The sequence below is a fragment of the Zerene cesonia genome, chromosome 16 (assembly GCF_012273895.1).
Source record: "Zerene cesonia ecotype Mississippi chromosome 16, Zerene_cesonia_1.1, whole genome shotgun sequence".
In the NCBI taxonomy this organism is placed as follows: Eukaryota; Metazoa; Arthropoda; class Insecta; order Lepidoptera; family Pieridae; genus Zerene; species Zerene cesonia.
Window position 1 is genome coordinate 1,737,908 of NC_052117.1, and position 27,821 is coordinate 1,765,728.

A 27,821-nucleotide genomic window follows, 5' to 3' on the forward strand; every position below is an offset into this window, starting at 1 on the left:
AGGTACATATAACTAGTATGTCATTTTGGACGAATTGTTACGATTCATTTTACAAGGCGTTAGAATAATTTAATACTTGTTTAACATTGTGATTGGTGATAATGCGGAAATGTAATTGAGCAGGAATAAAAACTGAACGAAAATGTATTTGCCATGTTGATCTTGTGCAATGATAAGATACGTTAGATCGCATGAATCATCTGTTATTTTTGAAAACTTGTGTACGTTTACTTTTTTATGCATTTTTTATCATATTAGAGATTCTGTATATTAGTAATAGTATGTATAATATGTTTGCATATGATTTTTCTTTCGCTTTTATTACCTTAAAGTTTATTTTTTTTATTCTTATATTATTTTATATCTCATCTTTTATCCTTATCCCGACAGAAATGGATTTACAATAACTTATATGTATATGCGCTAACTTCAGTTGTTAATAGAATCGTCTAAGTCATCGTTTGTACCTTCTACAAGGAAACCTTATTTGGAGACAGATGTATAGAATAGAAATTAATATATTATAAAAATCGTTGCAGGGTCTTCCATCTTGGTCCCGCGGTCTGGAGGCGGCGGAGGCGGCGCGCGCGCGCCTCGTGCGGTGGGCGTGCGGCGAGCCACCGGCGGAGCCCGAGCCGCGCAAGAAGATGCCGCACGCGCTGCGCCGACGCTGGCCCATGTGCCCGTGCTTGCAGGTAAATTTGGTTATTTTTGGGTGTTTTGTAGATAAGTCTGTCTTCATTTCGATGTCACAAGAAACAACAAAAGAAATACCCACTTTTAACATCAAATTATTATATAGGTAATAAAGGAACAAAATTCGATAAATCCACAATGTTCTAAATTAGCTGATGATGTAAAAGCCAGGTACAAAACGAAACTTGATTCTAAATAAATAAACTAAACATTACCCGAAGTTTCAAGGATACTTTTAATATTAGAACATTCTGCCATTTAATACGGTTATAGGTAGTGATAACATGCTGCACATGAAACATTAATTCCAATTGGTTACATTAGCTTCTATATATACGACGAGAATTAATTTTCATTTTGACATTTTAAGTGCTTTCGTTATGTGCGTCTTCATTTGAATTTTATTTCGCTTTTTATAAATTTAAATGTCATTCTATTAATGGATGATTTATATCCAACAGATGAGTGAATTTCATAAGCCAGTTAATGAACGTCACGTAAGCACGTTTATTACTTAAGATGTAATCATTATTATGGTTGATATTTATTTAAAGATTAATATTTAAAATACTTTATGCGACAGCTTATAGAATTTCTGCATTTTAAAACAATTTTAAGAAGACACGTGGCAATTATACACTCATAGAGATGTTCGTTGCTCAATTTGGTATAATATATGAATTGGATGTAATATTATGTTGCGCAGGAGTTTCTCACGACATTTCGTTGCTCTTTATATTAGATTTCGTCCGGAGTAATAAGTTCGACTGAAGATTTTAAATCATTAGAATTAAATCATTATGAGAATTATTATTATGAGAAATATAAATATTTAGAATATATTCAGAAATAACATTGTATCAATTTATTAATTCCTTGTTTGAAATTAAAATTGAGGTAAATAGAATTGCAAATAATAGAAATCTATGCCCACAATATAAACACAACTGCCGGGTGAAAAATAAGTTTCGCTTCATTACTAAATACTAGCTAGCTACGTCCCGCGGTTTACCCGCGTAAGTCCGTATCTCGTAGGAATATCGGGATAAAAAGCTATATGTTATTCCAGTTGTCCAGCTATCTGCGTACCAAATTTCATTGCAATCGGTTCAGTAGTTTTTGCGTAAAAGAGCAACAAACACACACATATCCTTACAAACTTTTGCATTCAATATTAGTAGGATAGGATTAGTAGGATAAGCATACCTTTTGTAATCAAACATCCACGGAAAATGGAGAATTTTAACCCTTTTCATGGGTTAAAACCACGGTAAAAAGTAGCGTTTCGATGTAATCTAAATAGTTATATAGAATGGGGGATTCCATAGAAGTATAAACAATAATATAGGTATCATTATAAATAATAAATCATTCGATAGTATGCAGGTTTTTATAAATAAACAAGATATTTATCTTAGGCAAACGTAAATCACGCACCGCACTCGCTCAACCTTTTTATACGCAATTACTGCATTAATTAATTGAGATTACGACCGGTTTCGATGCATCGCATAGTGCTTTTTCCATTTTGCTGCGTAGTTGAAGTTAGTTAGTTAGTTGAAGTTAGTTAGTTACTAATTATTGCGCATTTCATATAGTAGTAGCAGAAGAATAGAGACTAGAAGTAGACGGATTAAATGTGTGTGTGTGTTGTTCGATGTTATCGTGGTTTGAAGTTAAGACGAGGGTTTGCCAATTTTTAATTGAAAATTTCACCTTATCCTCATGTTATCTTAAAATATCGTAGGATATAGTGTTTAACCACTACTGCTGTTTTAAGTCAAGGAACATATCGTAAGAAACTTGCTGGTTAGAGGACCAAAAAGTTAATCTGGAATCAGTGTTGTCAAACTTTTGTTAATCTGGAATCAGTGTTGTGTGTGTTTGTATGTGTGTCTGCGTGTTAGTATTTAGTCAACTAATTGGATTAAAATCGTTAACATATAGTTTGTTGTGTTGAGTAGACTCAAAGGAGGCATATGGCCCTCAGAAGGAACAAAATATAGGCAGGCAATTAAGATTTGTGTCAGTATGTGCTATTTACTCAATAATAATCGATACATTACGATTATATCGAATGTTGGTGTGCATAACTGCGTAACGTCTCGCATGCCCCAGCGGTCGCGTCATTTGACACGGCGTGTCGCGTGTCGCGTGTCGGGTCGCAGGTTCGATGCGCGTGCCGCTTTCACCGGGGATGCGTGCTCGTTGGTTTGTTGTACGATTATTGTTAGTGTGATTTGTATTTCGGATACAATGTATTGATGAATCGGTTGTAAATTTTAATAAGCATATGTATTATGAATACATCAGATGTGAAATAAAAATGAATTTCAATGTTTTCAGCTATCATTGTAAGCGTTAAAGTAGACTTAAGCGTCTGTAACATCACAAGCACCAGCCGAGCCCGGTATTTTGTTTGACGTGTTTTTCGCGCGTCTAAGAGGCCGAGGGCACGTGTAGTGTGTGCGTTCTGCGTTCTGAAGCGTTTCATGATTTCACAGTTCAATTAGTAGCAAGGGATTGCGTGGGGTTGGCTGAAAGGCTGCAATTAAAATACGTACAGTATTATTTTGAGGGTACTTCGCATGTGTCACGGTGGGCTCGCTGCGTGAAATTGTTGCATGGTCTAGACACGCTTATTAACGCTTCGAACAGTAATAGTATAGTACTTTATAGTTTTTGATGACAGATGTTATGATATGACAGTATTACAGTTTGTTGGATTCTGTGATTTCTATGACGATATAATGTTTGGATTATCCTACTAACATTATAAACGCGAAGTTCACGTATAAACTATAGAATGGGTTTAAATGAAACTTAACAATAATATTGCTTATATGTCAGAATAAGACGAGCTATATAATACTTGAATCGAAACCGCGTCGTAGATAGTTTTTTTTTAAATTAGCGATTAAACTACACATGGTAATGCCCACAGTAAATTTTTAGAGAGATCGAGAATATGACAGAAGATGATTAATGTAAATAGTTGTGTTGCATGATATTTTAATAGGCTTATTTAAATCTACGCTCTGCCCTTATTCCTAGAGATTTCCGCATGCGCAATCGTACTATACAAACGGCAATAAATCGTTTTAATAATTATGAAATATTAAGGTTAAGTAAGTGGACCCTTGAATTTTATATGAACATGTAAATATTCGACACATTTACGTAATTATATATTATCGAAAACCGGCGCTCTCACCTGAAGACTTAAATCATAAATTACGCCGTTTGAGATGGTATGGTTCGTAAATATCTCACATATAATCAGTATCGCGTGTGTGTAACAATTATGCAGTTCATTCGAGTGATGCGCTAGTATTAGTGGTGGTAAAAACTTGGCGTGATCTGGATTTATGTGGGACTGATCCGTTTGTATGTACGTATGTATGTATCTGTTGTATTGTGTATCTAAAATAGTCTGAAACTCTTGAGGAAGCTAATGTAATTGTTTCATAGGAGAGTCGTTATATATTTGAATATGATAAGCTGGCTGTTTGATAAGTTTGTAAGTATGGATGGATGGATGAATGGTTGTTACTCTTTCACGCGAAAACAGCTTATCGTAACTGTATGAAATTTGGTACAGAGATAGACTAAAGTCTGGATTAGCACAAAGGCTACTTTTCCCGGATTTCACACGAGTGACGCCACGGGTTACAGTCAGTATGTAATAATTATATATTTTTTTAATTCTTAATTCTCCTGTTTTAGCTCTACGGCAGTCGTTATCACAGCTAGTCCGTTTTTAATCTGTCGACCATGTTCCTCATCTTTTTAAAGTATTGAGGGCAAGAAAAACATAATAGAAAAAAATATAATTCAGTATGCATAAAGATACGTTGGGAACAAAAAAACTCTAAGCAGCATAAATCATATCTAATTTTACAAAACTACACTACTAAGTAAAGTACACTACAACTACACTTCCTAATAAGTTGAAGAAAAAAGTATTTTAACTAAACCGTTTATTAATAAGTATTAATAATTAATTGTGGAGTGTACGAATGTGTATGTGTGTATATGTGTGTATACCGCTGGACTCAGGCCACTGGTGATCGGTCGTTTTGGAGGTCTTTGGGAGAGGTTTATGTCTAGCAGTGGATGTTCTAAAGGGCTGTAACGCTGGGTTGTAACGACGATGTGCGTATGTGTGTAAATATTGCCGTGTGTTTTAATAAGGGAAAGTTTCCAGCGGTTGTTACGTTCCAACTGATCCCAAAGGATCGAAAGAATAGCAATGAACGCTGGCACCTTTTGTTATGCTTCAGTATTAGTGAACCTTTGACTTGTAGCCATTGCATGTTTTCATTTAACTAAATTTACTTAATTACTAAGTGGAACAAATATGCTATAAGGTTCATTCCTATACATTATTATGTATTCCTAATTGATTGCATTATAAATTTGTACATATGTCTTTAGGCAGAAAAATAATCAAAACTATTGTGTTTTCATTCTTCAATACTACATTCTACAATACATAAGAGAAAAATTAAGTGCATTAATATTAAAATATATAATGGTCCAAAATGGAAAGTCCGGATGTCGGTCAAGTTTAGTGTCCGTGTGATATATTGAGATGGCACCTGCGCACGCGGCGGTGCGTGGTGCGGTTTTAATGGTTACCGTTTATTACACTTTGCATTGATGTACGGCAATTTGGTTATCGTATCGCGTGATATTTATGGCTCGGTGTCTCTGGTGTGAATTTTTTTCATAATTTGTATTTCGTACGATTTATTCGAAATTAATTTTGGGACGAGTTGCAATCGTTTTGAAATGTTGTTGCGTTTATATTAATACTAGCTTTTCGCCCGCGGCTTCGCCCGCGTAGAATTCGCTTATATCGCGCGACATGGTAAGGAGTATTTTCTTCGCATCAAAAAGTATGGTTTGTTCTTTCCCACGTTTAGCTCCATCATCATACCAAGTTTCATCAAAATCGGTTTGACAATAACGAACTTTCATACAAACTTTCATCCCCTCTTTCAACTCTTTCTACCATTTTTTCGCGATAAAAAGTATCCTATGTTCTTTCCCAAGTTCAGTTCTATCTTCATACCAAATTTTGTGAAAATCGGTTCAGTGGTTTAGGCGTGAAAGCGTAACAGACAGACAGACAGACAGAGTTACTTTCGCATTTATAATATTAGTAGGGATACAAGCATGCTAATTATTGCCTTTATAGTTAGTTAATTACACCTGTGGAATACGACTGTTTTACGATACAGGGCGAAATAAGGTGTATGTAACTAGGTAGGTAAGGTTTTTGTAAGCGGTGGTGCTCAATTTCCAGGACGTAATTAGCCATAATTCTTCCTCTATCAAGAGTTGAACTTGTTGTTGTATATCTTATACCTTTAAACGAGCAATTCTTGTATATATATATATATATATATATATATATATAACTGGAATCTCGGAATCGGCTCCAACGATTTTCATGAAATTTAGTATGTAGGGGGTTTCGGGGGCGATAAATCGATCTAGCTAGGAATTTTTTTTAGAAAATTTCATATTCGTGTTTTATTCGTGTTTTATCGACTCAAACTTACTTGCGTTTGAGTAGTCCCAATTTATTATGATTCTACCTGACATCTATTGGCGAATAATAATACTATAAATGCGAAAGTTTGTGAGGATGGATGCATATGTATGCGTGCGTCTGTTACTCTTTCACGCAAAAACTACTGAACCGATTGCAATGAAATTCGCTTCGTAGATAGCTGGACAACTGAAATAACACATAGGCACTTTTTATACCGATATTCCTACGGGATACGGACTTACGCGGTTTCGACCGCGGGTCACAGCTAGTGTATATATATGTGATCAGTGCTGTCGTGAAAAGGCTAAAAGAGCAGAAAGTATGCGGCAGCACGGTGCTTACTCAACCCGATCCTTCTGATGTCATCGAGGAAATAATCGTAATGCTTCTAATTTATAGTAAAAACTTTTGATGACTTTTTTTTAAATATTTTGATATTTTAGTAGTGAAAAGTAGCGGATTCTATCGCTTTAAAAATTTTATGCAGTCTAGCGAACATCGTTATTTCGTCATCATTTTCAAGCGCTTCTTACGCTGATAGTCTTCGAGAGGTAGAACTAATTGTGATATATAAATACTGCTATGCGAGCAATCCATTCAATCGCATTGTACTTGTAGCAAACAATGCTGGGTTATTGTGGTCATCAATCATGTGCGAGGAGCGCGTTAATAAATATCAAGTGACGTTCGGTGGCAATAAGGTCAGTTGGAACGTGAGATAGGTCAGTGTGGGTGGTCGCGGGGCTAGTGGAGTCTGTTGAGGGCAACAGCGCGCTGTATGTCTCTGTTTTTATTATTCTGTGCTAGTTACAGTGATGCTTGTCATTGGTTGTGCTGTATGGAATATGTATTATATGTGTTGTTTTGGTCAAGCTGTCAAGTATCATCAAAATCCGTTCAGTGGTTTTTGCGGGAAAGAGGTGTTAACTTACATCATACGTCAATATATTCTTACAAACTTTCCGTTTATGATATTGGGAGGATGAAGAAGAGGGCGACGGTGATACACAGTTATCTAGTGGCTTTAATTAGGTGCTAAAAATCTTGTAGGATGTTTGGCCATTTAAAAAAGGCGAAGGTTCGGATGAATTTTATTAAGGTTAGATCAGAATGATACGAGCGTCATTATGTAGCGTTTTAATATTTCGGCTTTCGAAAACTTACTTAACAATATGCTTCGTTGAATAAGTTTCCTTATAAAGATTGCTTTACATTCCTGATATTATATTGAGATCGGTTCTTTCTTGATTTATTTACGCTGCCTAGGCATTTGGGTTATAAGTGCGACTTTACATTAACACAATGGCTACTATTATATGTATATATTTTGTTTGGAGTAGTATCAGTGTACAATGTAGTTTATTAGAGTAAATGGATTGAATGGAAATGAATGCTATTGTTCGATCGGAGATACATAAATAAACCGAGCTGTTGAACTTGGCATTTTTGTGCGCCAGTTGTGAAGCAACAGTTTGTTGCAATTTTTTTCAATTATGTGGGAGAATTTGGTAATATATTTTTATGTTAATCAATCGAATTAATCAAATCATCAATTTGTGATTCAATGATCAGCATAAAGCTCTAATAAGTCCGAAGCTAAACCTCTACTTAGTCCTTAATCCAAAGAGTTTGTTTGTTTGTTTGAACTGTCTTATCTCAGAAACAACGGTATCCATTTAAAAATTCTGTCATCCTTGGAGGTGAACGTGATCCATAAATGCTATATATTGCGTATACATGTACTACGGGCCAAATCAGCGCGAGCGATTAGTATTAAATGAAGTCATTGTTCGCAATTTTTAAAATACTCCGGTGTACTCTTATCAAGCTGCGCGTTCTTAACAACAACACGTTTGTCCTTTTAAACTGTCAATCGTTTAACCTGATAAAGGGTAATTACTAATTAGTCAGTGGACGTCTGGCTCGGGCTGCGGTCGGTCCGGAGTCGTGACGGTATCGTGCCTTGTTCCTTGTATCGGTGTGTGTGTTGTTTTAATATTTATATAATTGATTTATACCTGAGACCCGGCCGTGCTTGTGAACGTAATGTTTTCGAGGAAGAGTAAACGCAAGAAGGCGCATCGCAGTTCGCTGGTTAAAGTGAGTGATACAACTCGATCGGTTTACAATGGTATTGTGAAGGTCTTATTGCTCAGAAGTGATTGTGACTTTGGCTATGTTATCCATTGGCGTTTTTGTTGTTAAAACACAGGTTTTATAAGGTATAGACGAGCTATAGACCAGCCAGCGAATGTTGTAGATGCTTTACGATGGTGATGGCAATGTCGATTGTATATGCATAGAAATAAGATCAATATTTGATTGATCGGAATTTCTAACAGACATTATATTAGTATTTTTCTTGTGTTTGATTTTACGCGAGCATTATACATTTAGAAATTAAAAGCTTTTTAACGGATTTTAAACGCGATTTATTCATTATATTATTAAACCGACGTTTCGAACACTTTGCAGCGAGCGTGGTCACACACAATATAATGAATAAATCGCGTTTAAAATCCGTTAAAAAGTTTTTAATTTCTAAGTCCTTACGTATTTAATTTCTAGACATCATATTATTTAAGCACTCTCTCTTTTACCTTAACGAACTTTAATCATGTACATTCTAACACTAAATGGTACCTCGCCTAAGCTCGTATAATTAGATGAGTTTCTACGGAGCCGCGCCCTTTGAAGTTAAATGCATTATTTGATTAAACGAATGCATTTCCCGGTAGTATTTTATAACGAACACAAGGGGACATGAATATTTACGGTCTGTCCAGATAGTGATTTACGTAAGAAGAGTTGTTTACCATCTGGTTCACTTCTTTATTATCATGTTGAATGTTAAGTGAAATAAAGATGTGATTATGTTTATGAGCATCCTCATGTTTCTTACTTTTATTATCTGGTGAATAGTAATGTGATAGTTATTACTGTATTGGATACTAGCTGCGCCCCGCGGTTTCACCCGCTTAAGTCCGTATCCCGTGGGAATATCGAGATAAAAAGTTACCTATATGGTATTCCAGTTGTCCAACTTTCTACGTACCAAATTTCATTGCAATCGGTTCAGTAGTTTTTGCGTAAAAGAGCAACAAACACACACACATCCTTACAAACTTCCGCATATATAATATTAGTAGGAAGTAGGACTAGTAGGAAGGATAATAGCCACAAAATAATAAGCCCTTGAAGCATTTGACGCATAGGTACAAAATGGAATATTTGAAACATTCTTATTTACATGATGATTTGTATTATAGAAGTTTTCCTCCCCAGCATCGCCCTTGTATACATCAATAACTCAGGAATCTCTTACATATTAAACGGTGAGAGAATTGTTAAAATCGGTGTAGTGGCTCCTGATTTAAGTGCTTCTTAATAAACAAACTCTTCACCTTTACATTCACACAATTTGTGCACACAAATTATTTACCCAATTGATTGTGTACCGTACTGAGCAGTATTGAGCAAATATCAGCCTTTTCTTTTTTTCATATGTTTTAATTTAATTTCTCTTATTAGATAGCTATCATTGATGAATTCTTGTGTATCGTATCATTCCTCTTAGATTCGTATCGCTTGGCTGACAACCATTCTGTTTTAGCGACGAGAGTTGTGTCAAAGAATTATTAAATAACACGTTATGCATCACGGAACTCTAGAGCAGCCTTATAAGAGTAAAAAATGAAGATCTGAACTTTTTCACTTACAGCACTGCTTACCCATTAAAATCCCAAATAAAAATATATATATAACTCTTGATAACTGAATCACTGAATTATAATAAAAATTCGACGTTTGTTTCAAAGCTCTTTTACAATATATTATGTTTATTATCATATTATAAATCATGTCCCTACACGTGTACGTGTCACCAACTAAATATAATTGAGTGAATATAAATACATTCGTATTGGATGCGAACTCGGGACATTTGTGGTGTAGTCATCGACGGAAATAATACGGACCCAGTTTGAGGATCTTGGGTATAGGGCTGGCGCATGTTTGTTTTCGTGAAATGAAATAAGGGCATGATGCGTTGGTATAAGTAATGACGTGTTAATTGTTGTGTTGTTGTGATATGACTATGTTGTTTTCTGTGGTGAGATGTAGGGTAACATTATTGTCAAAACTAGCTGTGCCTCACGGTTTCACCCGCGGAAGTCCGTATCCCGTAGAAATATCGGGATAAAAAGTTGATTATGTATTATTCCAGTTGTCCAGTTATCTTCGTACCAAATTTCATTGCAATCGGTTCAGTAGTTTTTGTGTGAAATAGTAACATACATACATCCTTTCAAACTCGCATTTATAATATTAGTAGGATTAGTAGGATGTAATAAATAATTGCTCACAAATATGGTGGTGATGCCCGTAAGAATAAATACATCATCATAATATTCTAAATTTTCACAATATTTTACATACCACTAGGTGTTGAATTATTTTGTCACGTGTCGTCCATGAACCTGACAATGTTTGCATATCATCAGCTATTTGTTTAACATATTATATGCACTATCTGAATGTCATTGTAGTGATTCACTTGGAAAGTTTAAGGTGCAATATCTTGTTTCAATATTTGTTACATTCGTCTGTTTGTTTCTGCTTTTGTATGTGTTGAATATATCATGTTAAGTATTTTGATATAAATATGGGAACGTTCCGCTCTTATAGTGTATAACAATTAAATGCAATGTGATTATATTATGTTATTTAATACTGATATTGAAAAATTGAATTGAATTTCCTACATAAATTCTATATGTTTTTGAGTTATGTATTTAGGCTTGCCAATTTAGAGTAAAATCTTTTAATATTTAAGTATATAACTTCCGCGGAAATTTTAACACTATTTCCTATGAATTGGCAACCCTACCTGCGCAAGCGCAATGCGCCGTCGGCGACAGTTCACAGAAATGCATCGCAGGCGCCGCACAAGTTCAAGCATGAGTCATCGTTTACAGCCTTTTTACTGGCGAGAGTAATACTCCATTATTTAATTAACAATTATTGTTCTTTAATGGGACGATAAATCGCCATTGTATTGTGATAGGTCAGGGTTGTGCTGAATTTATTGTAGCTAAGACAATGATTATTAAGAGCACGATGAATATAAGATCTTTGTGTTAGTTTCGGTTTGTTGACGGTTTGTATCGACGAATCCCTGCTAATATTATAAATGAGAAACTTACTCTGTCTGTCTTCTTTATGCCTAACCAATAGAACCGATTAAGATTTAATTTGGTACAAAGATGTTTGAGGTCCGAAAGAGACAGGATAGTTTTTATCCCGGAAATCTTACGGGTACGGGAACTGCGGGTAAGGTACCAAGGACTGACTATCTTTTCCTTTTACTACATGGCCAAGACGAGAAAGATGAAAAAATATTGATTTCAAACCTTAATACAAATGCAAAGATTTGCTAGATGTGTTTGCAGTTATATCTTCTTATCCAGAGTATTTACTAGACTTGAAAACGCATTGTTAGTTTTAATATTTTATTTAATAACTAACTTAAATTTAAACTTTGATGTATTTCATAAAAAAAACACTAAACCTTAATTGAATAGTTAAACACTTATTAAGTGGTTCACCTAATCGCAAATATCATTGTTCGAATTAAGAAGACTCGATTTCAAAAGATTTTTTTTTATAAACCAGCAGAATATGTGAAAAGATTGCGCTATAGGACCGGAGTAAATTAATTAAAACGTAAAACACGGTAAACCTTGCATACTAAGCGGTGGCTATTCAATTTAAATGTCTTCTCCATCCTTCCGCGATTCCATATTGGGCCGACTTGTCAACGCCTTTTGTGGCCGATGTAATGCTTTTTTCCTTAGTATTGCCACAGATAATATAATACTATACTTTGCGTTGGTTTAAGGGAATTTCTTTGGTTGTCTATATTTTAGATTATAACGGATAAGGTTGTTTACGAGTATACGTTTTGTGTTAGAGATGTAATATTATATTTATTTACACGTTCATATGTTCGGATGTACCCAAAGATAATTGTTATTTGATGATTATATAGAAAATATATATGCTAGATCCGATAAAAATACTTAAATAAGATAAAAACTCCTAAGTAAATAATGCATAGAAAGAAATAATTACACCTTTATTTGAACTATATGGAATGGAGCCCGCGTCAACTCGAATTATTAACATTTAGAATAAGTTATTAAAGGTGTGCTGCAAATTAATCTAACAAATAAAATGGTTAGTTAATGAATTTATCAACTCATTTTCCATTTATAGTTTCAGTTGTCTTATAAATTACCGCTGACTTTAGTGTTTGGTTGGCATTTTGAATGTTTAGTTGGAATCGTGATATTTCAAAGCTAATCTGTATAATAAACCAGATTTCAATTATTAACCGGAACTATGGTCCTTTGTATAAAAGGGCTGTTCAAAATATTTATATTAATAAAGTCAAAATTAAAACTATGGCATGAATATTTTTCCGGTTTACAAATTCCCCTTTTTCGTTCAAGCGTCTTTTATTGTATGAGTAATTGTTGGGAAATATTTTCATTGAGATATATGGCGTCGTCGTCTCATATTTTTTTTATAATCTTTCATTTTGTCTCTTTGTACGTTTGCCTTATGAGACTGGATATTGCTTCGTATGAATCATATTATGTACCATGCTAGCGCTAAACATTATTTTTTCATTACTTTATCAATATATTATGTTATTATTACAGGACATTATAGTTTGTTTTTATCGAACAATGAACAATGCAAATGGATTTATTTGTAAATCGTACGAGTTTAATATCATCTAAATACATGAAACGGGATGGTGATGGGACGTTGAGAGGAAAGGGAAATAGGGATAAATTTTTATGTATATAGATACATTATATCTAATATATAAAATTCTCGTGTCACAGTTTTCGTTGCCATACTCCTCCGAAACGGCTTGACCGATTTTGATGAAATTTTTTGTGCTTATCCGGTATCTATGAGAATCGGCCAACATCTATTTTTCATACCCCTAAATGATAAGAGTAAGGCAGAACAGGCGTTTGCCGGGTGCAGCTAGTTATATAAAATTCTCGTGTCACAATGTTAGTCTCTATACTCCTCCGAAACGGCTTGACCAATTCCTCTGAAATTTGGTAAGCATATTGGGTAGGTCTGAGAATCGGCTAACATCTATTTTTTATCCCGATATTCCTACGGGATACGGACTTACGCGGGTGAAACCGCGGGGCGCAGCTAGTTATATTATACAAATTTAAGTGCACTACTTCCATTACTCTTGAATCCGTATATAAGTGTTATAAAGGCACATTTTGTTTCAGAACGATGAGCCGCCCGAGATCACGTACTGCGTGGTGGGTGGGGAGGGGGGGCTCGCGCTGCAAGCCGTCACCCCCACGCACCCCATGCCCTCGCAGGATGAGCTGGACGCCAAGTTCGCTGAGCTAGTGGTATGTAATGAAAATGAAAATTAAATAGTAGATAATATATTTTCTTTTACTTTGGAATAGATGATATAAGAAGTTCCAGAATCGTATTACATGGTTTTGAACGAGATTGAGTATTAGTAATATAAAATGAACTAATTTAACATACACTGTGCCAGTATTTCCTCGATTTAAATACTGAGTAATAATTTTGCCCTTTGAATGTGTATAATAATTTAACACATTAATTAATCAGTTATGAACGCAGATAAGTATTCAATAAAATGTCAATTTCGTGAGTTTCAGTAAATCTTCAATTGGATGACTGAAAGTAATTGATCGTTAACCTTCTGTAGCAGCGGTTTTTGAGTGATGTTTAGTTGAACGTCGTGGCATTTGGGGTTATAAAATTATTATTGGCCATTATTAATTGTATGAATGATTTGAAATCTAGTCATTTGAGCAACTGTTTTCAGAGTGATATTTATTAGATAAAACGTAGCATTATAATTTATCGCAGAATCGTAGGTATTATATAATTCTCATTAAACTTTATTTAATTGTGTTTACTCGCTTATCACATTTCGATATTATTTAATGTTTAAACGAGGGAAAGCGTATTCAAGCTAAGAAATATACTGTTCATTTTGAAAACACGTATTGTTGCTTTATTTTATTTAACAAGATAGCAAATTAACATGCTTATATTTCTTAGTAGCGATAATTCGACGGCCAAACTGCCAAAGACATGTCTGCCGATTACGCGTATCATATTTAAATTTAATTAGTTTTTATCATCGTCCACATTGCAATTAAGTTGTTCGCACGTAAAGCGTGTATTTTATACAGCTGTACCATTTGTCGGTACTATTGACGTGTTAATGGATCTGCATCGTTTCTTAGGCGCACCTGCGCCGGAGCGTAACTTTCCTTTGCTTATGAAGTTGTTTATGATAGATTTCGGCTAGTATTTGGCGGTTATATTATTAGGGTTATTTCGGATCATTATTTATTATAAAATACAAAATCTTAGCGAAAAACTGAGTGTAAGAAACTTCTTCATATCTATTGGTATAGTTTCAGATTTAGAATGTATTACAATGACCCAGTAACAAAAAAAAAACAAAACTTAAAAAACAATAAACATAAATAGTATATTTTTATAAAAAAATACGTAAAAAAGAATCTCTATTTCCCTTGCCTCCATGCCATCACTCTTAAACGGCTGGACCTATTTCAAAAATTCTTTCACCATTAGAAAGCTGCAATTACACTGAGTCACACAGGCTATATATATACCACGGGTCAAACCGGGGTAGACAACTAGTAAAAAATAAAATTCAGTCCAAGTGGGATACTCTTTCGTATTGGGAACGTCGGCTTAAAATCGAACAAAGAAATAACATTCATTGAAACAATAAATTAAATCCGGTTATTAATAAAATTATGAATTCATAATCACGCATTCAGTTCCTCATTCCAATGACGACGTGAATCTAACAAAGATTTACGTAATACCAATATACAATATATTATTAACATTACATGTTACTTTCTCCTATGACAGATTACTGGATCGCGTGCCAGACGAACCGCTGGGCTTATGGCGAACGTGACGTGTACGAAACGATTTATTAACTTCATGTGTCGTAAACTTAATATGTATTGAATCATTTTGTATATTCTATAGTCGCCTATGGATAACATTAATGTTGGCATTAAAAAAAAGTGAAGTCCCGTGTCCCGTATGGGGCAGATGATATACATTTGTTTCACCGATTTTTTTTAATGGACAAGTAGGTGATCAGCCCTCTGTGTCCTGCCAGACCTAGAGACGTTTTTTATATTGTGCGTCCCCACCGGGAATCGAACCCAGGACCCCTCAGCTCTACGCTCACGCGTTAACCACTGTGCCAAGGAGGCGATCAAACTATGTAATGTTGGCATTGCTTTATTTAATTGCGCGATCTTTTGAATTTTAGATTACAAAATTATAAAATTTAAATGAAAAAGTACTAGTTTGTGTCAATTCTCTTTTGTCAATCAAACAATAGACTTGAATGCCGGATTGATATGTTATTCATAAAATGAATGAAACTAATTGATTTTTTTTAAAGACCAATTTTTTTTGTAAGTTGGCACAAATGTAAATAAATAAGTGTGAAATTCCATTAAATAGTACAGTGAAGTAAAATAAAGATGAATTAGTAAATTAATTAAACTATAACATCTGAAATTCATCTTATCTTTGAAATGGCGTTGATGCGTTTATGCTTTTTTATCTCTACCTCCGATACGGCGGGACCGATTCTCATGGAAGTTTGTGTGCATATTTGGTAGGTCTTACATTCGGACATCAGCTGTTTTCCATATCCCTTAATGATAAGAGTGAAGCAGAATTGTGTTTGTCGGGTTAGTTAGCTATGAAATAAAAGGTAAGTGTACAATATTCAAAATATGTGGTGATGCGACGGTTATAGTTGTTTCGATTTCAAAAAGATTTAATTTGAAATGATCGTGTCGTATGTCGTAGACGTAGCATTATGATCGATTGTTGTAAATAGATTTTGCATTTAAGTAGCGGATGCCACTCGGCTTGAGCATTTGATAGGATTACGTGCTTCACGACTGCTTCTCAAGAGGTCACCTTTTGAACTCTGTACGCATTAGTGACGGGTCTTATTTAAATTATACGATTTGTCGTATAAATAATTATCGTATAGCCGCTAAAAAAAACACCGTCGTGGCCTATAATTGGTATCCATATTGATTTATAATTTATTCAGTTTAATAATTTTATCATTGGTATGACATTAATATTAGACCATCATTTTTTGGAGTACTAAACACTGATTGAAGTCTTTTTACTTTTTTACTTTTTAAGTTATCTAGGTTTGATTCCTTTGACCTGAATTGAGTGTATTCAAAAAGCTGTTCTCATTTATAAAGCTCCTGCTATAACTATCGTTCCGCCCCAGCTCCGTACTCAGGGATAAGATATCCAACGGTGAAAGACTTTTTAAATATAAAAAATAAACAAACAAATTGTTTGGCTTTATAACATTAGTGAATGAACTAGTCGCGTCCGGGCTCTGCATATATTGAGACAGAATAAATACAATACAAAATATAGCCTTTGTCGGTCAAGAATAATATACCTAATGTCTAAGGTCAAATCAATCAAGTAGTTTCAGAGCCTTTTCAATGCAAACACACAGAAATCCTACTAATAAATGCGAAAGTTTGTGGGGATGTGTGTATGTGTGTGTTTATTGCTCTTTCACGCAAAAACTGCTGAACCGATTGCAATGAATATAGGCAACTTTTTATCCCGATATTCCTACGGGATACGGACTTACGCGGGTGAAACCGCGGGGGCGCAGCTAGTCATTCCTATTTATGATATTAGAGCAAAATTGTAAGTAAGTCTTATAAGAATCATCTGACCCAAACAAGCATATATAGATTAGCTTTAAGATTAATCAAAAATACTTATGAGTGAGGGTATTAATTTAATAAGGTAAGGTAAAGGGCTCGCCATAACGACAGCGCCTCTTCAATCCACGGCCAGTCAATCAGCAGTCGGCCAGACTTTCACCAGCTCACCGCTGGCGACGTTGATTGGCAGCAGTGGTACAATCGAGATTAATGGTTTCTCTTAATGAATGCTGGATAGGAAAGTTTGCCGATATGCGATATTGTTCGGATGATAGCGGGAAGCGAACGGTGTATTGATGCGTTATATGATACCAATGTCAGAATTTGGGACCTTTCTGGTAAGTATTTTAAATTAACACAATAGAAAGGAAGAGGAATCCAAAGAAACGGAAGATTATTGAAATTTATTGAGCCGTTTCGAGTCGCAAGTTGTGTAACTAATCTAAGTTTTCTAACTCTATTTATTCAAGTGGCATTCTTATAGAAGCAATTTTGAATCTTCATAAATAGTTTTAACATTTACCACCCGTTTGGAAGGCAGTTTCTTCAGAAAGACTCGGCAAGAAACTCTGTGGTTTTCACTTATGTATCGTCTATAGGTGTGGATGGTTCGCGGGTTATGGTAATGCAGGGAGCGTGGTGATGGATAGCAAGATTCCTGTTTTATCCTAAGGGAGCATTAAATCGGGATAAAAATCCTATCACTAAAGTCAGCTTATACCCTGTCTATTTACTAAATTTATTCAAAATGCGTTCAGTAATTTTAGTGTGGTGGCCTGATAAACATACAAAAAAACGTAGTTTTACGTTTATAATATTAGTGTGGATATTTATATAGTGTGATTGGTCAGTTTATATTGCTATATCTTAATTAAGGTTCGTAAGTAAGGTGCGGTTCGGTGTTCTGGTTCAGTGGTTTAAACGTGAAGAAGCACCAGACGGACAGAATTCATTTCGTATTTATGATATTAGCAGGGATTATGAAGATATATACTGCAAAAACTTATTCACTTATAGGCGTTCACAAAAACACACTTAACTCTTATATTAACATGTTGTACTTATAAGTTAATATTTTACTTATCTCGTCGATAAGCAGCACTTACGACGGCTTATGTCATAATTTACATAATGTCAAAGTAATGTAACATACAGTAACCATAATGTTATTTACGTTCACGTTGTTTTTTTTAAGTTTGTTGTTTTTTTAAGAGCGTAACAACAAAAAGAAAATAGTTTTTTTCTTGTGTTTTGTTTTACGCAACTGTTATACATAAGTAAATTAAAAACTTTTAAACGGATTTTGAGCGCGATCTATTCATTATATTATGTGTTCGTAAAATCTTCGGAACGTCGGGTTTAATAATGTAATTAAAAAATCGCGTTTAAAATCCGTTACAAAGTCTTTAATTTCTAAACGAAAGGTGTGTTTTCCATTTATTAGGAAAGTAATAAAATAACCAATATAAATAGGTAAGCAAACAAAAAAAAACATTATATAATCATAAAAAAACCATACCGTCCTTCAATATCAGTAGAAAACGTATTATACAAACCAATAGCCGTTATCGTTGATTCTGCACGTTACGAAATTAAGTTACCGCCGTGTCCCTGAACTGGACTCGGAGAAAAATCATCACGATTATCAAAATGCTCAATAACCATACGATTAGGACAAGTCACGATATTTTTCTCGGAATGTGACTGAGGTCTGATACAATTTGAATTGCAATCAGCGATCCATTTACCGCGTATACAATATAATTCGCTGGCCTTGACATAGCGCTGGGAGTCACGATGCAGCTGTTCAGTCCTTTTGTATGCTTATGTAATTTTCAACCTCTTCGACTGTGTTTTTTTTGTTTGTTTGTGTTTGTTACCTCATAGCTTCTTTTTTTTTGTCTGAAAGCTTGTGGCTGCTACGTGATCCCGATTAAATTAGTTTTATTCAAAAAAGCTTAAATTTTGTATATAAAAGCTCTCGTATAATATACGAGAGTTTTTATATCCAAAATAACTAAGCGAATTCTTATTCTGCATGTACTGTGATAAGATTTGAATCTTATAAATGAATTAAAACAGTTTCCACTAAAGAATTCATCTCAATCGATCGACAATCTAGGTATCAATGCTTCGTAGAATTTATTTATGTTTATCGGTTAGTAGTTAGCGGTTTTTTCCTCTCGATAACGAGAACTTAAAGTAATTATTAATTATTATGACAGAATTAATGCACTAATCTACACTTCTATACTAATAATGAAAGCTGGAAGAGCTTGTTTGAATTCACTAATCTCAGGAACTGCTGGATCTGTTGAACTATTGGTATGTACGTAATTTCTGAGTGCTTAGGATATGTACTATGAGCGAAGCTGGGCGGACCGCTAGTATCTTATATAGAGTTGTTCATTATAAATTTAACTGGAATATTGTATTGATATTGCAATCCAAACATTGGTTATGAATACATTTGTTTAAACGTTGATAATTGGCAAGCTCATTGCTCTAATCTAATTTTAGTAGCAACTAATTAATAGTTTAATTTATATATTTTACCTTAATGGAACTAACCATGACGTTCCGTAACCGGTTGGATATTTTGTAATTAGAGTTAGTGAATTGACTTATATTTGTATTGATTGATTGAAAGAATTTAAATTAATAGTACAAAGAAAACCCCTACAACCTTTAACCGCAACAATAAGAAGGCGACTAAATTATAAATTGAATATATGACAGCTGTAGTTATCTGATAAATTACAGCACGTGTAAGTAAAACTAACGCTTCTTTGACGGGATCGCTTCGCTAGCGCATAGAACTTACGCATTCGCCCATGTCAATTGTAGATATAACCGCCTATCGCCATTTCACTGTTTCGTATTCATATTCGAAATGTACTTTACGCAGTGGATACCGAATAAATAAAGCAGTCAGGTTGAGTTTCTCCAGCTCGTTTGATTTAAATTTATGGGAGAAAATTGTAAACCTTATTGAATGCTTGTTGACACTGTGAGAGATAAAATGATAATTTTATTGGGCGCAAGCTAGATTGAGACTTCACTTAAGCCTAGTGTAGACTAGTGTTCGGCAATATCTAAAGATGTTAAATTTATCAAAAATTCACATAGAACGTAGTTTATTTGATTTTAGGACAATTTTTTAACCGACTTCGAAAAAAGAATGCGTGAATCGATTTTGATATTTTTTTTATTTGATACACTAGTATGAAATGAATGAAAGCTGGTGCCCGCCATGTGGTATTTAAAATAGGTCTAGCTCTGACAATTTGAAGGTGGTTTAGTTTTTTGTTATAACAAATTATTTCTTTACATTTTCCTTAAATATATTCAAGTCTAAAGTGTAAAATAATTTCTATTACTAAGGCGTTATCTGGTTGAGAAAGACCTCAACAAAAGCGGGTACACTTTACACATGTTAAATACTAATCTATTATCAATTTTATATTTGCTTTATGATTTATAATAAATTATGCTAATTATTAGAAAATAATGCTTGTCCTATATGCTAATGCTCTGATGCTGGTTCAATTATCCTTTTCATTATGATTATTCTTTACAATTAACTTAGTTTTGGTTATATACCAGTAATGTGGGTCACTTAAACCTCCGGAACTTAGTTAAAAATGATTGCTCATCTAAATCCCACTCAATCGCCAAGCGAATATATTGAAAGCAGTTCGAGTTAAATGACTTGTCTTGTTATAGAAAGGGTCGAGCTTTCTTCGGCGATATGTTTGTTGGTGGAAAGTTGATGAAAGCTAGGCCTTCTGTAATTGTCCAGTGTGCGATTGAATATTATTGTGCGAGGTAATACGTTGGATTTATATCTTTTCCATGTTCATTAAGAAGTTGAATTTATCCTGCTTCGTTACGGTCGTAACGAATGTGTCTTGGAATTTTAATTGAATATTGACACGTGGGTCAATACCTACCACAAGTAACAAACTCACATAATATTTTGTGAAGACTTTTTAAGATTGCGGATGACATTTTTTTTTTTACATTATTTTTAACCACGTCTGTTTATAAGTTATCGATTATAATACTCAAGTATTTTGCAATCTTTTAATGTTTAAAGTTTCTCGAGATTTAAATAAAAGTGCGCAAACATTTTATGTTATATATCAAGAAAGAAAGCGCTAACATATAGTCTTGTACTTGCAATAATGTTTTGCCTCGCTTTAATGGTGTTAATTATTCGATTACTTTGTATGCCCAAATTTGCATATGTAAGATATGAAATTTGTCACGTCCACGCGAAGATAATTATGATGGTAATAAATGGGGTTGTTGACAGCTGAGTGTAGTTATTAATTACTTTCTTCGAGTTTGGGTCAATATGATTCACGTTAAAATAATCTGTATGTTATATATGAGAATGAGATAAAGTATATGTGAGATAAAGTATCTACTATTCATTGGGTGTGTGGGAACAATATTTTTATTCCCGATGCGCACAAAAATAAAGGTTACGTTCAAGTTTTTATTTATTTAGTTTGTTTCATTATGTATGCACATACACATACACAAACTCGTACATCCATCCTCACAAACTTTCCCATTTATAATATTAGTAGGATAGGATAGGAAGTAGGATGTTATATTATTTATGCTTTATTACTAGTATATTTTAAAATATTACACATACAGAAACACGATAAGTAGTCTTAATGATAAATCATTGTTAACTGTACTTTAAACGATTCTATTTAGTTTATTTTTCCTTGAATCATGTTAACTACATAACATTACGATCGCTATTTCTTCCAAATATTGCACCATGTCTGGGTGGAGTCTATGACCAATAGTTCAACCTTCAATATCTATTGTTGAGTTGTCAACAGTGTTCTCATGTGACAACACTATTGCCCGAATATCAGAGGCGTGGAGCACCTTGGCATTTTAATGGCGACCTATGATACAGATTTAGGGTTATAATGAAAGAATGCGCTCTTACCTGCGCGTTCTAATTGTTTTTGAATTAGTCAATGTATGAGTAATTTATGTACTAACTGGTGGTATTGATTTAATTGTTCAAGGGATTTCATAGGCTTTTCGAGCTATGGATATGTCAGCATTACCACAGATAATTAATATAATATGCTAGTATCACTAAGTGAAGGACTTTCATCCTCGTTAAGATGCGTTTTTAATACATGCTTACTTCTATATCAGTTATAAATTGATATATTAATATTATATAGTTACCTAATCTACTATTTGAAAACATTTTATCATATAGTCATTAGATTGATAGTAAACTTTACGTATATAGTAAAGACAGGTCACTTTTTTGCCGATGGGCAAAGCTTTTTAAGCTATAAGATGCGCTGCACGTTTAAGGATAAAATTTTAAAACCTAATTCTCTATATAATTATACATACAAGAACCAGACAGCTATATATGGAGGAGTACCTTCGGACCTGATTCTAGCTTTTTACCTCTCAAATTAACTGCATTAAGATGACCAAACTTTTCTACCTAAAACATTTTTGCGCTGCGGTATTCGTGTGAAGGTTTCGGTTTTTTTTAACGTTTCCATTACGAGTCAGCGGAATCTCGTTTGGGAAATTGCTTGGGTGATTAGATATTTAAATTACGTTACAAGTTCTTTTCCATATACTCTTCGCGTTTGATTAATTACGCACGAGAGTGATGCTGGGACTACTATAACTTTATAAGTGTAATTTAAATTATTATTGAATTATAACTTATTCATCTGGCTTTTAGAAATCATGTTAGGGTTATGTCCATCTGTAACAATTTTCTTTTGAAATTTCGCTTTCATTTATCGGTTTTTTAAGGTGACTTTCTTGTGGAATTTTAGCATCAATAGGTTTTATACAGTGCAAAGTTTAATTATCACACAATAACGTATGTTATATAATTAATTTAACATTGCTATTTGTACTGATTAAATTTCCAGTATTCTAATCCAATGGGATAGAATATCTTTGGAGTTTATAAAGTAACTCTTTTATGTAATAAGTTATATTCAAAATATATCTAATAACGTCTATTTCTTTACAAACCATTTTTAATCTTAACGATAAACATGTTCCAACACATATGTACTATGTATTTTCAAAATCAATTCTAAATCACATACTCCGTTTACAGGAAGAGTTGGACTTAACAGCGGTTAACAAAGCAGCTATGATGGAACTACCGGCGGCTAAGAAGTGGCAGATCTACTGCAGCCGCCGCCCGCCGCCTGGCCAGGCGCTGCCGCTTGCGAATGCGCCGCAAGTCGAGGATTACATCAAGGCCCTTAATGAGATAGCTGATGTGAGTTATGTTTGTGGTAGGGGATAGTAGGGTGGTCTTTGACTTCAAAAGGTATTGGAGTATTGTCATTGATTTGGAAGTTGTTTGGCTTAAAGAGGATAAAGTGTTGGGTTTGATTAAATAGCATCGTCCTTATATTTAATATTAAAGTAGCGTTCTAAAATTTATTAATTGTATCTTGACGACCTAAACACACTTAAAGCCTTACAACTTGTGATTATTCTAGCCTTCGGCATGTACAATGCACAATGATGACATAGAGCCATAAATGAATTTTTAATTAATGTTATTATATTCATAAATTTTGATAGAATAGAAAAAATTTTGATCACGAGACGGGATCAATGTTTTTTCTATTCTTTCAAAATTTCTTTATTATAAAGCATTTTGCTATTCAATTAATGTTATATTTTTAATAAAAAAATTATTGTATGAAATTAAACAACATAATAAAATCAGTTATGTTGCTGCTTGCATGATTCTATTAACGCGTCCGATGTCTGTCCCATACTATAGTTTTTCCCGTAAATAATCTAATTTATTATCAGGCCGTAATAGAAAATCGTATCTCGTGTATCAAAAGTATATTTTTATGCATATCATATCTTCCAAATTCCAGGCTTTCGCATCATCAGAGGGGGTTCCACCGGCCGAAGCGAGCGGGCTGGTCGACGGCTTGAAGACGGCACTGCGCACGCGAGCGCACAGTTTCGTGTTGCGCTTCATCAAGCAGGGCGGGCTCACCGCGCTGCTGGAGGCCTTGCAGAGGGCGCCGCGGGAAGATGCTGTTACTAGGCACAATTTGATAGCTGGCATCAAGGCCCTTATGAACAATTCCGTGAGTTTGCTAAAAGTCGTTTTTGGTAGAGGGTTGCGTTTGGTCTTCAGGTTAGGGCAGGGTTTGTTGGAGTGGGAGGGGAGACGAGGGTTTTATGACCGATGTAGTGAGTTTCTCTTTTATTCTTTGGTAAAAATAGGAACGATAAGATGGCTCAAGTTTTTATAAAAGCAGATATAAATGGATAATCTGGATTATAATTCTAATTAAATATTCCTTGAATTATCCTTAGGTAGAAGTATTCCCTGATACGGCTGCGTTAGAATAAGTGTTGCATTTTGGTATAGGAAATGGTATAAGAATCCTCTGTTAGATAAAATAGGCATTAACGATACAAAACTTATCGCTTAGAAGAGAATTAAAATACACGTGTTTACTTTCCAGACCGGACGAGCACACGTACTCGCCCACCCCACCAGCATCGACCTGATAGCGCAGTCACTGGACACGGAGAATGTCAAGACGAAAGTCGCGGCTCTCGAGATATTGGGAGCCGTGTGCCTCGTGCCTGGGGGACATAAGAAGGTGAGGAAATCGATTTATTAAGTTTTTTTTAATAATGACAGGGAGCGGCTGGATGCAGGACGGCAGTGACCGGTCGTGCTGGAAATATTTGAGCAAGGCCTCTGTCCAGCAGTGGACGTCCTACGGCTGAAATGACGAATAGTGACCACCTAACCGGGAATACACTACTATTGTCGGAAAAAGTTGATTGTTATACAAATTTTTATATGGTGCATTGAGTCTAGTTGTTGGAGAAGATGATCTTTGTTTAAAAAGTCTTAACTGTTTTGTATGCAATACTGGAGCACATTTGGGAAACCAGCATCCTGGTTATCCATACGTTCTTGAGAAGCATTTAGGAATAGTCATGCTCATACAGTATGTCATTGTCCAGGTGGTTGTGTATGCTGTAGTGTGGAGTGTACATGTGATAAGCTTGAGTGGGGCGCAGGTGCTGGAGGCGATGAAATCTAAGCATAATTAAGGATTTGCCTGTGAAATCATTTGCAATTTTGTTGTAGCATCTCGTCCTCTTGGTGGTGGAAGCAGCGATCCATGTTTATATATCAAAAGTTTTTGTGTACTACTCTACTTATCATATGGATCGGTGCTGGAGACGATGTTTAGGGAAAGCGTTTTGTGTATACTGTAGCGAACATCTGATTTGTGTGAGCGCAGGTGCTGGAGGCGATGAGCCAGTACCAGAAGCACGCGGGCGAGCGCGCGCGCTTCTCGAGCGTGGTGGGCGCGCTGGGGCGCGGCGCGGCGCGGCGCGGCGACCAGCTCGCGCTCGACACCGCGCTCATGTCCTTCGTCAACGCGGTGCTCAGCTACGGGCCCGGCGAGGACAGCCTCGAGTTCCGCCTGCACCTGCGCTACGAGCTGCTCATGCTGGGCATCCAGCCAGGTGCGTGCCGACCGCGGGGGCGACCTCTCCGGAGGAAGTTCGAATAGATCAGACTAGATATCAATGTCAATATCCTTTGATTACAATATTTCCTAAAAGATTGAGCAACTTTTTTTTCATGTCATAAGCAAGTAACTGAGTTGATGGTTCGTCTGATTGAAAGTGATCACTACTACCCATGAACATTCGCAAAGGTTGTGCCTCTGCGAATGCACTGCCCTCTTCTATGGGGTAAAGAATAAGGGAATGACCACTGGAAAGAAGGAAACTTCGAAGTTGAAAAGTTCTCCGGTAATAATATTTGATTAGTGACCGATATGTATGTTGGTTGGCAGTGATCGAGAAACTGCGAAAGTACGAGAACGAGACGCTCGACCGTCACATCGAGTTCTTCGAGATGGTGCGCAGCGAGGACGAGCGCGAGCTGGCGCGGCGCTTCGAGCGCGCGCACGTGGACACGCGCAGCGCGGCCGACATGTGCGAGCTGCTGCGCGCCAAGCTCAGCCACACCGCCGCCTACCCGCACCTGCTGTCCATGCTGCGCCACCTGCTGCTGCTGCCGCGTCAGTGCCCACCCCCTCCCCCCAACTTTGTTTGCGAATAAATCTTTTAATTCCCTTTGAGAATCATCTAGATACGTTCCACTATCACGTGTAGTGTTTCCCTAAAAATAAAATAAATTTTTGGTACTTTTTTTTTACTTATTAACTTTACTATTTAGGATTCTAATTTTAGACTACTTAAAACACAAAAATGCAATGATTCAATTTGCCAGAAAAATAGATTAAATAGTCGTCCACACGAAACTCGTATTTTGCAAAACCGCCAGAACGACTACCATTACAATTTATCTGTCTGAATGTAAACAACAACACAAATAAATCGTATTTTTTCTCTTCTTATTCTTTTCTTATTCTTCTTCCAGTGGAGTACAACCCTCACGCACAGCATTGGCTTCTGCTGGACCGCGTGGTGCAGCAGGTGGTGTTGCAGCAGCCGAGACCTGGAGACCGGGATTCTGATTCTGCTAAGGTATACATCACATATATACCTTTCCATAATAATATGTACACTTTAAATTGGAAAAAAAGTATTAAATAGTATCATCATGTTTCAATAGATCTGAGAACAAAAACAATGACTTAAAAGTGAGTTTGTGAAAATGTGGAATCTTTGGTGTGTTCAGTTCATCAATAAACAGCTATTTATTATAACTTATATTTTATTTGGCCATATTCTTTTAATATAGTTTGTATTCTAATTAGTAGTCATATTTGTTTATTTCAATTTAAAAGTATTTTCTAGCGAGAAATATTATAACATAATGCCTTATTTAACTTTACCAGATCAGGCACTGTACAGTGTCCAAGTCCAATAATAAGTTCAGGAATAATTTTCGCTTTTGTGCCCCCACAGGTTTTCGACCCCGACGTGGCTCCCTTAGAGATAAACGTTGGTGAAATAGTCCAACTGCTCGCGAAAGAGGAAGAGCTGGTGGCAGCCAGGAACAAAGCTGACAGTCTGGAGAAGGAAAACGTGGACCTGGCTACGGAATTGGCCAAGAAGGTGAGGGGAACTTGTTTCGGCAGGCTTTAGGGTTTGGGAAAGCTAAGCAGATGTGGTGGTATTGTGGGGACATGCATTATATGATGTTTTGAAGTGTTTTATAAGGAATTCTGGCTTCCAGAGCCAATTTTGGTCTGGGTGGGAATTTATTTTTAAATGTTATAGATTTATATCGTGCATGTTTCCTTCCAAAGTAACAGTTTAATGAAAGTTATGAAGAATTAAAATAGAATAATGCTTTTACATCAATTTTAATTAGTAACAATTTAAACGATGCATTGATAATAATTTGGACATACCATTAAAAACCATTAAACCATTCAGAATCGTTGGTATAATCAAATAATATCTCATTTACCATTCATATCTGTGTGTGAAGAGATGTTCCGTTTTAAAAGAAAAATATTTTTTTGTAATGTTACAATTCAGATGTATAACATACATATAATCTTATATCTTGGAAATATTGATTAAAACTTGGTTCAAATGAGGTTAATTAGTGATCAGCATCTGGGATGAGCATTATTGACCTTAGAAGTTCGTAAAAATATGAATTGAAATTATAG

At 35.3% G+C, this 27,821-nt stretch overlaps 1 protein-coding gene across 1 annotated transcript in view; it reads left to right on the forward strand.

Moving 5' to 3' along the window:
• LOC119833134 (disheveled-associated activator of morphogenesis 1) overlaps positions 1 to 27,821 on the forward strand; it is a 57,918-nt gene that overhangs the window by 21,312 nt on the left and 8,785 nt on the right. The window contains exons 3-11 of the mRNA XM_038357041.1: positions 540 to 695; positions 13,588 to 13,716; positions 23,273 to 23,440; positions 24,060 to 24,278; positions 24,663 to 24,803; positions 25,461 to 25,689; positions 26,025 to 26,252; positions 26,615 to 26,721; positions 27,106 to 27,255. Coding sequence (XP_038212969.1) covers positions 540 to 695; positions 13,588 to 13,716; positions 23,273 to 23,440; positions 24,060 to 24,278; positions 24,663 to 24,803; positions 25,461 to 25,689; positions 26,025 to 26,252; positions 26,615 to 26,721; positions 27,106 to 27,255 — 1,527 coding nt within the window. The remainder of the gene's footprint in view (positions 1 to 539; positions 696 to 13,587; positions 13,717 to 23,272; positions 23,441 to 24,059; positions 24,279 to 24,662; positions 24,804 to 25,460; positions 25,690 to 26,024; positions 26,253 to 26,614; positions 26,722 to 27,105; positions 27,256 to 27,821) is intronic.